Source organism: Barbus barbus, assembly GCF_936440315.1.
Source record: "Barbus barbus genome assembly, chromosome: 7".
NCBI lineage: Eukaryota > Metazoa > Chordata > Actinopteri > Cypriniformes > Cyprinidae > Barbus > Barbus barbus.
Genome location: NC_136735.1, coordinates 2,547,841 through 2,563,593, shown reverse-complemented (window position 1 = coordinate 2,563,593; position 15,753 = coordinate 2,547,841). Strand labels below are relative to the sequence as shown.

At 39.2% G+C, this 15,753-nt stretch overlaps 1 protein-coding gene across 3 annotated transcripts in view; it reads left to right on the top strand.

The window, feature by feature from the left end:
* Positions 1-14,814, top strand: part of LOC306872873 (NACHT, LRR and PYD domains-containing protein 12-like) — a 48,797-nt gene extending 33,983 nt beyond the window's left edge. The window contains exons 1-5 of one of the 3 annotated variants that reach the window (XM_079421764.1): positions 5,751-7,601; positions 7,711-7,884; positions 8,167-8,340; positions 13,499-13,545; positions 13,862-14,814. In XM_079421764.1, coding sequence (XP_079277890.1) covers positions 5,875-7,601; positions 7,711-7,884; positions 8,167-8,340; positions 13,499-13,545; positions 13,862-14,391 — 2,652 coding nt within the window. In that variant the 5' untranslated portion in view covers positions 5,751-5,874 and the 3' untranslated portion in view covers positions 14,392-14,814. Of the gene's footprint in view, positions 1-5,750; positions 7,602-7,710; positions 7,885-8,166; positions 8,341-13,498; positions 13,546-13,861 lie in introns of those variants that run through there. The other 2 variants (XM_079421761.1, XM_079421762.1) reach the window with 2 other exon arrangements.
* Positions 14,815-15,753: the final 939 nt, after the last annotated feature.

The window sequence follows — 15,753 nt, the reverse complement described above, 5'->3', positions numbered from 1 at the left end:
TAAATAAAAATAATTTGATCCTACAGCTCCAAACTTGTTCCTAGAGGGCCGGTTTCCTGCAGAGTTTAGCTCCAACCCTAATTAAACACGCTTGAACCAGCTAATCAAGCTCTTACTAGACACACTAGAAACTACCAGATAGGTGTGTTAAGCCATTTGGAGCTAAAGTCTGCAGGGCATTGGCCCTCCAGGATCTAGTTTGAAGACCCCTGTCCTACAGAGTTGTTACTTTGCACATGCTTTTTGATCATTACAAATAATAATGCAAAATTATCTGAATAGAAAAAATGCTGTATCTCGAATCACATACATTATCAATAATTGAGTATGTTCATGGGCGTAAATTTCACTTAACAGTAGGGGGGGACAATAAATATAAAATTTCTTATGCAATTTTTGAAGGGGACACAAATAATACAGTCAAATTGTACTTATAAAGATATGTCCCCACAGTGAAAAACTTTGCTTCTATCATTATTATTGTAGCATGGAGACTGCGTCATTATGGTTATTTTCAAAGTTTTTTTTCTATAGTCTTTGCCTCAGCTTAGAGCGCTCCGCTGGTGCTGCTTCTCAGAATGTTTGGTCGCTATAGCAACCAGTTGTAGTGGAAAACTGTAGGTCCGAAACAGAACCGAACTGAACCGAACCGAGCTGGTACCAGTCAGTGGAAAACCCCCATAAGTTGCAGTGCACTATGCAACAAGCTATTATAAACAAGCTACCGTTAACTAGATAAGTAATATTTTAATCGCTAATATAGCAGATTCATGGAAAATTACATCGGTAATCAGCATTTTAGCCGCACTAATTTATGAATGAGTCTGGATCAACTACATTAAAGAGAATCGCTTTATTTAAAGTGAATAAAGTACCCTACTTACTGGAGTTCAACATTAACTGAGCCGCAGCCACACACCTGACTCGTGTGTGGAGTAGGTGAGATGAACTGGGAAAGCAGGCAGTGGGCCTAACCACTGTGAACTCAACTGTTTCTAAATGCATTTTTTTGCGGGGGTTTTTTTTCTACTTACACAATTATTTTAAGTATACATACATATATTTTTCACAATAGAGTGTGCGATTTTTTTAAAATATTTTTTTTTGGAGGGTGGTACAACCCTCGGGTGGGGTGGGGGGGGGGGGGGGGGTAGTGATGTTACGTTCGTGAACGAATCGTTCTTTTTGAACGAATCTTTTATGTGAACGAATCATTCTCATTCACGTAATCCATTGACTCATATTTCTCGTTCACTGAAATTCCTCCCTCCACCGCAGCGCGCCGCTATTGCGCGCATGCGTAGCTCTGGACCGTTTCATCTGTCAAAGAATGACTAAACCTCGAGCCAATAGCCTTCGAGTATGATACGAGGACGGAGCATGTGATTTGTTGAATCTAGTGAACGAATACGCCCTTCATTGAGTTGCTTTGAGTTTGAAAGAGTCAAATGAACTGTTACATTTTTTTTTTTTTTTATTAAACATGACAGACATCCAAAACATCAAAACAGTACAATTACATACCAAATTAAAAAAACAAGAAAAACAAGAATACACAGATTTGTTGCCAGGGTAACAAACAAAGAAAAAAAAGGGTAATAAAATTACCTTTTAGGATGACACAAAGGACGAATACAGAGATACAGTTTTCATAGCTTTCAAATTGGTAGAATTTTGGATAGTTTCTACATACATATCCAAGTCCACTTTGAACAAAGAAAAAAGAGGTTTAGAGCCAGTAAACTTTTGTTTATGAATGTGAAATTTAGCTAACAGAAAACATAAATTAATTATGTAATATTTCCCTGTATTCTCCTTAGAATATTCAAATATTCCAAAGAAAGCATCTTTAAAACAAAATGAGAAGTCACTTACAAATTAAGATTGAATAAACACCAAAAATTCCGACCAACATTTCTGTGTGTGGGTACATTGCCAAAACAAATGAATGAAGTCTTCTTCAGAAGAATGACAAAAACTGCAGTTCACTTCAATGTCAGGCTTATATTTCCTAAGAAAGACTTTAGTCGGGTAACATTTGTGAATCAGTTTAAATGTCATTTCTTTTACTTTATTGGTAAGCAGATACTTATGAGGCAAGGTCCATACTTTCTCCCAAGGTATATTCTCCACAATATTATTCCAGTACGGTATTACATATGGAATTGTTGTTATCTTAGCCTGGAAGAGAGCTCTGATTCTATAGTTATTTTTCTGACGATCTGCAGAAAAGCATACACCTCCAATCATTGTGGCAGTTACATTCAGAGAGTTAGAACACGGCCATGGAAATGCAGAACCTTGCAACAGAAAAGACATACCAGAGGGAATGGCATTGCAAACAATTGCATATTCAACAGCAGATACAGGAATATTATATTTCTGTAAAAAATCTAAATAATTATAAAGTCTGCCTTGTGAGTTAAAAAGCTGTCCGACTAAAAGAAGGTTATTTTCCAACCAATCTTTGAAGAAAAGTGATTTATTCTTGTAAAGAATATCCTTATTGTTCCATAAGTAGTATTTGTGCGGAGAGAAGTTGTGTTTGTATATGAGGGACCAGGCCAAGAGCATCTGCTTATGGAAATTAGAAAGTTTGATAGGGATTTTTGAGACATTATAATTACAGAGTAAAAGAAAATTCAGGCAACTTTAGAGAAAATATAATTGGGTATAATATTCCAAAGGGAAGAGGGATTTTTAAGAAAATTCTTAAGCCAGTTAATTTTAAAGGTGTTGTTTAAGGTAGCAAAATCTAAAAAATCCAGTCCCCCTTGTTTTATTGGATTCATCATTACTGATTTCCTGATGTAATGAGTTTTGTTTTTCCAAAGAAAGTTGTTCAACATGCCGTCAACTTTTTTTAATGTTCCTTTATCAACCTCCAAGGAAAGAGCAGCATAAGTCAGTCGAGACAATCCTTCAGCTTTAGAGAGTAGAATTCTTCCTCTTATTGATAAATCTCTCTGCAGCCACATATTGAGTTTCCTTTGTGTTTTCACTATTAAAGGGTCAAAATTTAGTTTACATCTTGTTTTTTGGTCTTTATTAATGACAATACCTAAGTATGTAACTTGATTTTTCACAGGGATGTTGCATATAGAGGGAATTTCACAGTGTTTAATTGACATTAACTCACATTTGTTGACGTTTAGACAGAGACCCGAAGCTCTGGAAAAGGACTCAATCAATTGCAAAGCTAAAGGGATTTGAGAAGCGTCATTCAAAAACAGAGTAGTGTCGTCAGCCAGCTGACTAATTAGAATTTGTCTATCTTCAACTGAAATACCTTGTAAATTATTATTGGAAATATGCAGGGCTAAAAACTGAGAGGCAAGTAAGAATAAATATGGAGATATAGGACAGCCTTGTCTTACACCACGTGACAAACTGAATCTTGGAATGAACTGTTACATACATACATCTCGTCTCATTATTACGTTCGTCGTTCGAACAACTGGTTCTTTGTTTAGCATTTCAGCTCGGGTTTAGAAGGGGCATGTAATTGGTTGGATCGAACGAACGAATATAATAGCATCATTGACCGAGATGGCTCTGTTTTGAGTCTGAACGAGAGAGAGATCTCCCGTTCGTGAACGAATTGAACGAACTGGTAGCTATACCCAGTTCGTTGACCGGGTAGGTCGGCCATTCTGTCAATCTAGTTCATCAATCAGCAGAAAGCGGATGCAAAGCACAGGTATCCGTACTGTGCACGCTTGTTTATATTCATATTTTACATACAGAATAACTCCTCGTTTAACATAATCTCAGATTTGAACGTGTAAATCTCTGCCTAAACAATTACATGTTAACTAGCCTAGTATGCAAACAAATAAAAAAACACTTGTGCTTTGGTCATCCGAAAAGACTGTAATTTAAAAGATAAAAAGAGTAATGACTTTGATCACTTATTTAGACTTATTTTATTCATTTAATGAGAAGGGCACACTTTTTAATGAAGCCAAATCGGTTTTTATTTTGTAACAAGTAAATACGTTAGTTGAACAACACATTTTGCCGCACATGCTGACGTATTTGTGTAATATGGAAAAATGGTCACTGAACGAATTAGTGAACGAATCTGAACGAATCATTTTGGTGAACGAACGAAAAATGAACGAGTCTCTGGAAAGAATCAAAATTTCCACCACTGGGGGGGGGGGGGGGGGGGGGGGGGGGCATGTCCCCTCCGGGATTTACACCCATGAGTATGTTGTCTTAAAGAGTAACCTTTTCTTCACTTATTTGGACTTGGTTTTGACTAATCCTGGTCTTGGACTCGACAAAGCTGGACCTGACTGCAGCTCTAACACAGACATCAAGAATCAGCTCGTGATCCTCAACGATGGTGACCAGCATCAAGCCAACTGTCTGACAGCCAACAGAGCAATTTTGTCTTTACTGTTCCAATACTTTTGGAGGGCACTGTGTATATATATATATATATATATAAATATATATATATATATATATATATATATATACAGTGGAATGAAAAAGTGTTGGCCCCTTCCTGATTTTTTTTTTTTTTGTTTAGCGTGTTTGTGACACTTTAATGTTTCAGATCATCAAACAAATAAATTTTAATCAAAGATAACACAAGTAAACACAACATGCAGTTTTTGAATGACGTTTTTTATTATGAAGGGAAAACAAAATCCAAACCCACATGGCTCTGTGTGAAAAAGTGCTTGGCCCCTAAACCAAATAACTGGTTGGACCACCCTTAGCAGCAACAACTGCAATCAAGCGTTTGCGATAACTTGCAATGAGTCTGTTACAGCGCTGTGGAGGAATTTTGACCCACTCATCTTGGCAGAATTGTTGTAATTCAGCCACATTGGAGGGTTTTTGAGCATGAACCACCTTTTTAAGGTCATGCCACAGCATCTCAATAGGATTCAGGTCAGGACTTCAGCCATGTCTTCAGCCATTCAGAGGTGGATTTGCTGGTGTGTTTTTGCAAACACTTTTTCACACAGGGCCATGTGGGTTTGGATTTTGTTTTCCCTTCATAATAAAAACCCTTCATTTAAAAACTGCATGATGTGTTTACTTGTGTAATCTTTGATTAAAATTTAATTTAGTTTGATGACCTGAAACATTAAAGTGTGATAAACATGCAATAAAATAAAAAATCAGGAAGGGGGCCAACACTTTTTCACACCACTATATATATATATATATAAGCTTTTCTATACTTTTAATATTTTCTGTACTGCACTGTTCTAGTCTTCTAGCCTGAACAATTTTGGAACTCTGTATTCCAGAAGTTCTCAGTCACTATCTCTTCAGGGTAGTTCACCAAAAAAATTAATTTAAGTGACCATTAATTCACCCTGGTGTTCACCTAATGTCATATGCCCTTTTTTCCTTTTCTGACAACAAAAGGAAATATATTTTTAAAAAATGTCCTGCACACTTGTCTATATAAGTGAATATCAGAGAATGATGATGGCGTGTTGTACATTCCAGGTGATCTGGGGATAGACCAAAACAGTTTTTTTTTTTGTTTTTGTTTTGTTTTCGTTCTTTTTTCGTTCTAATTTAATGAAGTGCATCTAACATGAATCATGATTTACATAGTATGAAATGTGCATTACAAAAGCATACAACTCAAAGAGGGGCATTAAAATCATATCTGGAAAATATATATATTTCTCATGGTTTTCAATTGTAACCTTTTTAACTGCCATTTTCTTGTTCATTTTTTTCTTTGGGGGGGAAATACATGACTTTATCAGATCAGAGCAGTCCACTGCATCTCACTATCAAATACACATTAATCAGAACAACACTGAAATAGCCCTGAAGACGCACATACTGGAGACTGGACACCTGCAGAGAGCCAAAGACCAGCACAAAACTAGCATGAAGAGCAAGTACAGAAGCTTGTTTGAGGGAATCAAACCAGAAGAGACCCTCCTGAACAGGATCTACACACAGCTCTACATCATAGAGGGAGAGAGTGAAGGAGTGAATGAAGAAAATGAGGTTTTACAGATGGAGAAAACAGCCAGAACACAACACTCACAAGACACTCCAATCTACTGCAATGACATCTTTAAAGCCTCACCTGAACCAGGATGTGAGGAGAAAGACCAGATCAAGACCGTTCTTTCTAAAGGCATCGCTGGAATTGGAAAAACCATCTCTGTGCAGAAGTTCATTCTGGACTGGGCCGCGGGAAAAGATAATCAGGATGTAGATTTCATGTTTGTGCTTCCATTTCGAGAACTGAACTTGATCCGAGATCAGTGCAGTCTTCACAAACTTCTGCTGGACTTTCATCCTGAACTTCATGATCTGGACTCACAGATTTATGAGGAGTGTAAAGTTGTGTTCATCTTTGATGGTCTGGATGAAAGCAGAATCACACTGATGTTTTCAGATGCTCAAAAAGTTTGTGATGTGGCTGAGACTTCATCAGTGGGTGTGTTGATATCAAGTTTAATGAAAGGAGAGCTGCTTCCCTCTGCTCTCATCTGGATCACCTCCAGACCAGCAGCAGCCAATCAGATCCCCTCCAAATACATCAACCGTCTGACAGAAATTCAGGGATTCGATGAGAATCAGAAGGAGGAATATTTCAAGAAGAGAATCAGTGACCAGCATCAAGCCAGCAGAATCATCTCACACATCAGAAGAGCAAGAAGCCTCAACATCATGTGCCACATCCCAGTTTTCTGCTGGATCTCATCCACTGTGTTTCAGAAGCTCCTGGAAGAAGATATGAGTGCAGAAATCCCTCAAACTCTGACTGAAATGTACATCCACTTCCTGCTGATTCAGATCAACATGAGGAACCAGAAGTATGAAGAGAGAGATCCAGAGAAACTCCTGCAGTCCAACAGAGAAGTGATTGTGAAACTTGCTGAAGTGGCTTTCAAACAGCTGATGAAGGGAAATGTGATATTCTATGAGGAGGACCTGATTGAGAGCAGCATAGATGTCACTGACGCCTCAGTGTATTCTGGGATTTGCACTGAGATCTTTAAGAAGGAAACTGTGATTCATCAAAGGAAAGTCTACAGCTTTATTCATCTGAGTGTTCAGGAGTTTCTTGCTTCTTTCTATGCATTTTACCATTATGTAATGATACATAATGATACATTGCAGTTTTGTGATATGATGCACAATCTGCATAGAGATGCAGTAGATAAAGCCCTTGAGAGTGATAATGGACACATGGATCTGTTCCTGAGGTTCCTGCTGGGCGTCTCACTGGAGTCCAATCAGAGACTCTTACAGGATCTACTGACACACACAGAGAACAGCTCAGAGAGCATCAAGAGAACCACACAGTACATTAAAGAGAAGATCAAAGATGGAAATGAACTCTCCACTGAAAGGTCTATCAATCTGTTCCTTTGTCTGCTGGAAGTGAAAGATCAGACTCTCTCCAGAGAAATTCAGGAGTTTGTGAAATCAGACAAACACTCAGAAAAGAAACTCTCTCATGCTTTCTGCTCAACAATCGCCTACATGCTTCAGATGTCAGAGGAGCCGCTGGATGAGCTGGACCTCAAGATATACAACACATCAGATGAGGGGAGAAGAAAACTGATACCAGCTGTGATCAACTGCAGAAAATCCCTGTGAGTGTTTAATCATGTCTTAATGATTAAATTTGGATGTATTTTACAATAATTAATATGATATTATTGAAATACCAGTTTACTTTTCATGTGTTTCATTCTCTTTCAGTCTTTCTGGCTGTAATCTAGCTGCTCAGTCCTGTGAAATTGTGTCGTCAGCTCTTCAATCCTTAAACTCTGTCCTGAGAGAGCTGGATCTGAGTAACAATGACCTGCAGGATTCAGGAGTGAAGCTGCTCTCTGATGGACTGAAGAGTACAGACTGTCAGCTTCAGATACTGAGGTGTGTAATAAGGATGATGTACTGCCAGTCGGTCATTATGTTCATGGGTGTCTGTAGATCAGGGGTGGGGAACGTTGATCCTGGAGGGCCTGTGTCCCTGAAGAGTTTAGCTCCAACCCCAATCAAACACACCTGAAACAGCTTCTGAAAGTCTTCAGAATGCAGTTAGTTATTTTTTCCCAGGTTTTTTCAGGGTTGGAGCTAAACTCTGCCGGAGAGATGCCCTCCAGGATCAACTTTCCCCACCCCTGCTGTGGATGATCTGACTGTGTGTATCTGTAGGTTGTCTGGCTGTATGGTGACAGAGGAAGGTTGTGGTTATTTGTCTTCTGCTCTGAGTTCAAATCCCTCACACCTGAGAGAGCTGGATCTGAGCTACAATCACCCAGGACCATCAGGTGTCCAGCTGCTCAAACACAAACTGGAGGATCCAAACTATAAACTGGAGATACTCAAGTATGTGGGGCAGTTATGACTCCTATGTGTGTCTGTGTGATTTGGGTTACCAGCTTGCCTTTAGAACTACTTGTAACAAAGGAGCCATGAAGGAAGCCAGAGACAAGTATCTAGGTGCTGGGTGATTTAATAAGCAAAACAAACAGGAACCGAGGAATTAGAGGTTGACCAAAATGGGTTTTTCTCTGGCCGATACTGATATTTAGAAATCAGGGCAGTCGATGGCTAATATACGATGCAGATTTTTTTGGCCAATTTCTTTTTCTCCTTCATCTTATAAAAGAGAATTCGAGTAAATGATTATTACAGGGTATAAGATAGTAATAGTAGTAGTAGTAGTAGTAGTAGCCTAATTCATAGCAATAATACATGGCTCAAAACTTAAGCACCTTCTCAACTGGGGCTGTGTATCACCAGCAAAGTCACGATGCGATACGTATCACGATATGGGACTGCACTGAATTTCACCTCCAGAATAATTTAATGAAACAGCTGTTTATTAAACACTGCATACTACACAGTAAAATCCCCAGTGTTAATATAACACTGAGTGTGGACTCATTGGAGCAGTGTTAAAAGCAACACTGAAGCAGTGATAAAGTTAATGAGATAATTAGGTGATTAATTGAGTGATGATTGACCATTATTGAAGACATCTGATGTTAACAAGCAGAATCAACAAATTCTTTTTTTTTTTTTTTATCAGAACAGCTTGCAAGAAATCCATACAGAATGTATAGAAAATACAGGATCTTGCATTGTGGAACCACAAGGCTGTTGTAAACAATAAAGATAATATAACTCAGCAATTAGACTCTAAACGAGTTCAGTGACTCAGATCAAATAAATGATTGTTAAACCATTTGATGACTTTTGCTCTTGGTTTCTGTGGCTGTTATAACTCAGTTATAGCAACCAAACAAAATTAAAAAGTCAAGGGTCAAGATCCCAACTAATCCAAACACTGACCACTAAAATGGTGACATACAAATTTAGATTTTTTTTCTTTGGTGATTCTGCTTTTTAACATCAGGTGTCTTCGATAATGGTCTATCCTCACTCAATTAATCACCTAATTATCTCATTAACTTTAACACTGCTTCAGTGTTTATATGAGTCCAGTGAGTCCACACTCAGAGTGTTAAATTAACACTGGGGATTTTGCTGTGTATAGGGCCGTTGCTAACTATTGGCAGAGCAGGCAGTTGACCTCTGCATTATGAAGGGCCTCCATAGTCTCTACCACAGTACAGTATAGGTAATGGCATATGTTTCATGTTTACATTGGGCACTCCCCACTAGGTACAATATTCTGATTGCTTGCATCTTGTTTTTAAGCCCATAAATAATAATGTACTCGTTCTAATAACTTATATTAATATATTTTAAAAAATCATCTTAATATTGCTGGTAGGTTATCATTGCACAAATTAATGCACTCTCTACATTAAAATCAACAGAAGAATTAGAAGAATAAACTAATGCATTGTCTTCACTGTCTCAAGCACACATGCTCACTCAAACAGATCATGTTGCGCCCACACACAGACATTCAGCAACACAAACTTTTTAGCGCTGCCCCGCAACTTTAGCAGTAAAATAGCTTAATCACTCAAGAGCTACATTATCTTTCTCAGCAAGGAGCTGGTAACATCATTGTTTCTAAAATAATTAAGACACAGCTTCACTGTTAATAGAGAAATGCGGCAAAACGGCGATTCATACATACACAGCCTCTCTCTCTCTCTCTCTCTCTCTCTCTCTCTCATAAATGAACAGTTGATGAATTACACTTTTCTGAGAATAGAATATTGAAGTCGGGGCTAAACTGCAGGCTAACCGTTGTTTTCATAAAGCAAGTGCATTTACCCACATTGGAGAGAGCGTGCGTACACATGGTTGCCAGGTTGACAAAGCTAAGTAACACACTTAGCAGATAATTCTGTATTGTGCAAGTGGGAAGCTCTGTTTCGGTGGTTACATCTCTTTTAGGGATGGCTAGATACCATAATTTCGACTTCAGTACGATACCAGAATGTAACACCTCAGTTTCGATACTAATTCTATACCATAGGTGACAAATAATCAGCCTCAAAAGCTAAGTGTATTGAAAACTATTTTATTAAAATAATAATAATAAAAGCTGTATAAAAGCTAATAAAAACCTATAATCTTCAAAAACCCAAAACAAGCTACAGAACCCACAAAAGAAAGATACCCCCAGGGGTACCCGAGGGGGGGGGGGGGGTGAGCACCCCAACAGGACGGACTTAAGGACAACAACACAGGATAAAGGAATAACGACAATACAGTGCATCTGCGGCAGGATCTGCAAGAATGAAAGAGGTTTAAAAATCCATCAAGGCAGAATGAGATGCTTGACAGCGGAAAAAACGACACACCGCACAGAAGCAACTTCTGGTAAGACGCAGGAGGAGCTAGGCCCGGAGGCAACCCACAGTGCCCAGAGCCTCCAAGTGTCAACAACACCCGCTACCAGCAGCTCACCTGCCACCATAACTCAAGAAACACCATCTCTCGACAACCCACAAGACCTCCAAAGCCAGCAAGCTGCAATCATAACAGCTGGCTGTGCCCCTTTTCTGTAAAGTGATTTCTGGTAGCCATTTCATGACATTTAAAGTCACCAAAACAAACACGCCCCTAGCCCAAAAGGGTCTTGCCCTACACATACGTACAGCAACGATTAGTTCTGTGAAACAAAGCAAAACCAATGTTACTCACCTATCGAGAAGAAACAAAGCATGTAGACAGATCGCACGACAAGACAACTGTTGCGTCCGGTGTAGACATGGTGTAAGCCTTTTTTTATTCCGCAGACTTTTTCCTCTTTTGTTTTTTATCCGTGATCTCTATCTTTCTGTCGTCACTAGGCTCGGCTAATGTCCGTCATGTGCACTGATGAGTGCTCTCTCCTCGCATCATGAGTAGACACGCCCGTTACTGCTGATTGGCTACAAGTTTGTTTTGGTACTCTGCCCCAACCCAGTTTTCTAAAGCATTTAAAAAAAAATGCATACCCCACCTTTAAGAGTACACTGGCCATGAGCGATAACATCGTGGAGGCTATTATCTTACCCACAGACACATTTCATGAGGAAAGTTAACATGCACATTTTAGCCAGCTCAGAAGTTTCGTCTGAATTTAATGTGTTTCTACTTTCTCATGCAAATGACTTGTTGCACTTATGAATATAAGCACGGTCGGTATAAATTCTAGTAGGGTAAAACATAATTACGCTTTTGAAATGATCTGTTTTGCCCTGCCATCATTGGCTGAAGCTGTGTGTGAACAAGACGTGGCTGCAGAGTGTGAGCTTCTCTGTCTCACACAGCCAGAGGGAGAGAGATTCTCCCCCAGATAGCAGCATATCGTCGGCCCAGATCCGGCCCACATCTGGCACATGTGGAAAGATGATCTGGCCCACATGTAGCGTGGAATGACGGCACTTGGGTGGACGGCTCCTGTTTGCCAGATCTGGGCCACAAGCAGGCCATAGCAATGCCACATGTCAGCCAAGAGCAAAGAAATAAACCACACTAGACCTTAATGACCTAATTTGCAGCATAATCGGCCGATACTGATTAATTAAAAAATGCCAAAAATCAGCCAAATTAATCGGCCAGCTGATCAATCGGTTGACCTCAACAAGGAATATACTTTTTTCAAATAAGCCTGAAAGAATTGATTAGCTAGATCGGGTGTGTTTAATTAGGATTGCATCTAAACTCTGCAGGGCTCTGGCCCTACAGGAACTGAGTTTGACACCTCTGATTTACATCTAACATCTAAGGCTGGCCGTACACTAAAGGATTTTAAGCCCGATTTGCACCCCCGAACGATCGGGGGTGTGGCCCGATTCGCGGCTTGTCACAAGCGATTTTTCGTCCAAAAATCCTCTATTGTGTGGGTGTCATTCCGATTATTTATCTGCTCCCGATTGAGACGGAGCGTCGCGAACTCAAATTGTAACTATCAAATGTGTTTGATATTTACAACTCTTGAGCGGCTTGCCTCTGACGTGATACCTGCGATAGCCAATGAGAGCGAGCAAGTATCGTTCACCGGATGTTGCATGCTTCTATAGCTGGAACCTGGCAGCCACAGACATGCCGTGAAAGCAGAGAACATCACCCATATTCTTTTGTATACTTTGTTTTTTACTGTTAAACAGAACGTGCGCCAGGAGAGCCAGCTGACAACGTCGATTGTCCTCTATTTGTTTTTCTTCTCTAGTCACGTTTGATCGCGCAAGTCTCCGTGAGATCACGTGTCACTGTGAAATCGTTCCTATAATCTTCAAGTGTGCGGTCTTGCTGTCTGGTCGAATCATCTGGTGTGCGCGTTCAGAGGATTATACGGCTAAAAATTGGTTGAACTGTCTTCATGTCTGTGGTCTCCCATGGTTTTAAAATCGGTTAAGATTTGAAAATCGTCTAGTGTGCAGCCAGCTTAACTGACAGACAAGCACAGTAAACGCAACACCTAAAATACACGGGATAAAGATGAAATGTGAAAACAGTGAGGCACTAATGGTGGGAAACAAGATTCAAGATTTTTTTATTCGTCACATACACAATTATACAGAGTATAACCAGCAGTGAAATGTAAGTCTTTTGTAGTAAATAACTACAAAAGACTACAAAACTAGACAAAGGAAGCAGGACCTAAATCAAACAAAAGCACAGACAGGTAGAACATGTGTTTACTATATTTCATGCTGTCTATGTACAGTATGTGTGTGTTGATCAAGGTTCATCAAATTAAATTTGAATAAAAGCCTAAATTAAATGTGTCCATTGTGTAAAATGATTATCTTTTCATAAGGCTTGGATTGAACTGCTTGAATCATATGTATTATTTTTACAATGCCTTTATGTCTTTTTTGGATCTTGAAAACCTGCATAGACTTTCAGTGGAGGTACAGAAATCTCTCAGGTTTCATTAAAATATATATATGTGTGTTTGGAAGATGAATCTGATGGATCTGAAGGGTTTAGAATGACATGATGGAGAGTAAATGATGACAGAAAAAACTACAAAACTATCATTTTATTTGCATTAACAGTCAAATAAGTCATATCATATCAAATACGTTTTGTTTTTGTTTGTGTGCATGCTTTTGTCTCTGTTCAGTTTGGACCATGGAGGACATTTCAGAATCAAACCAGGACTGAGAAAATGTAAGCTCTCTCTCTCTCTCTCTCTCTCACACACACACACACATTTTCTAGGGACATTCCATAGGTGTAATTGTTTATACTGTACAAATTGTATTTTCTTTTGTATAAAACGTCTTTATTACAACTTCTTCAAAACGTCTTCATGTTGACCCAAAAAAAAACTTCTACACAATATCCAAATTTTACTGGTATTAATATTCTTGTGGGGATATTTTGTCTCCATAACATAGGGAATACCCAGTACACACACACACACACACACACTCCTGTGTATATTTAATGATGTCATAGATGTGATCTCTCTTCTTGTGTTCAGATGCCTGTGACCTCACTCTGGATCCAAACACAGCACACACACAACTCATTCTCTCTGAAGACAACAAAAAAACCACATGTGTGAAAGATCATCAGCCGTATCCTGATCATCCAGAGAGATTTGCGCAACAGGAGCAGGTTCTCTGTAAAGAGAGTCTGACTGGACGCTGTTACTGGGAGGTTAAATGGGAAGGCTCAGGTCATGTAGCAGTGGCATATAAAGGAGTCGACAGGAAAAGTGGAATTGACTGTTGGTTTGGACTCAATGAAAAGTCCTGGAGTATGTATTGTTCTGATACAACTTATACTGTCTGGTACAAAAATAAGAACACAGATGTATTTGGCCCTTCAGCCCGCTCTAATAGAGTAGGTATCTATCTGGACGTGTCGGCCGGCACTCTGTCCTTCTACAGTGTCTCTGACACACTCACACTCACACACTTACACACATTCACCTCCACATTCACTGAACCCCTCTATGCTGGATTTGGGGTTTATCCTGAATGTTCAGTGTCTCTGTGTCAGATTTAACAACCTCTTGTGAGGAGCCACAGAGACACTTACAGAATGTATGAATTACACTTTGACTTTCAGGGTGGTTTTGCTTTTTTCAGTTTAGCTAGTTTTTGTAATGCATATGCGTGAACTAATTTCATCCAATTTAATTCTGTTAGATCTTATTCATTCTATAATATGCAGGAGTAGTGAAGATTTGTGTCTTATGTAATATGATGTTATTGGTATGAACAATCTCAGTATGTAAAATCATAATAAAGTGATTCCTAACCTTTTGACTGATAAATGGATGGTCATGAAAGAATGCTCACATAAATTACTTTAGTTATTATATGACTTTAGACTTTAGTTTAGTTAGACTTCTAACAGGTGTCAGTAAAATACAGTAATGGTCTAATTTTCTATTACTAATGGTCTATTTAGGTTTCTATATATATATATATATATATATATCAGGGTTTCCGTTGTCCGGTAATTGCCGGACATTGGCCGGAAAAAAAATGAAATGTCCGACAAAATTAAATCTCTCCGGTCAAATTGTCCGATTAAAATGGTCTAATAATCCCGCCCCCCTAACACAATCTGAATTTGAGAATAAGCCTAAAATGTATAAAGCAAAAATACACCGACCTTTGGCTATGTTATAAAGGAACAGGCTCTACCGTTTGAAAGTTATTAAACAACATCGCATGCTGCATTTCAAATAAAGCGCACGCCTAAAACGGCTGTAATATATATAGACCTAAGCAACGAACGAATGAGTGAGACGTCTATTTATAATAAGCGCAGCATTCTTTTGTAGGCCTATAATTCTAATATCGTTCTCACCTATTATAGGCTATTATCTTATAGCTCTTCAAGAATATGCAGAACAGATCAGAAGGATTATTTGCCATTTTACAAGCATTGAGTCTGCGGACACCGCTCCTCTTATCGATGCCATAAGCCTGCGACGTGATGCCCTCGCTGTCATGACAGCGCTCCGTGGCTATGGAGGATTGCATTTCTCCACAGCCTGCGAAGTCCTCATATGTGATTTCAACGAAATGTATCCAGAGTGGACCAAGCTCGCTAAGATAGCCTGTGTAATCCCTGTCTCGAGTGTTCCTGCAGAGAGGGGGTTCTCGCTGCAGAATCGGATCAAGACGAAGCAGCGAAGTCGCCTTGCGGAGAACAAGGTTACGCGCCTTATGCGCATTGCAAGTTGTGGAGAGACTCTGGGAAGTTTTGATTTTAAGTCGGCAGCTGCACAATTCAGTACTGCAAAACAGCGTAAAAAGTAGCCTAAAATGACAGTGTTATAGGCCTAGTCATTTGTTTGTTCCAGTTAATTTGACAAGGAGTCATTTCACGGTGGCCAATTTAAATGTTACCAGT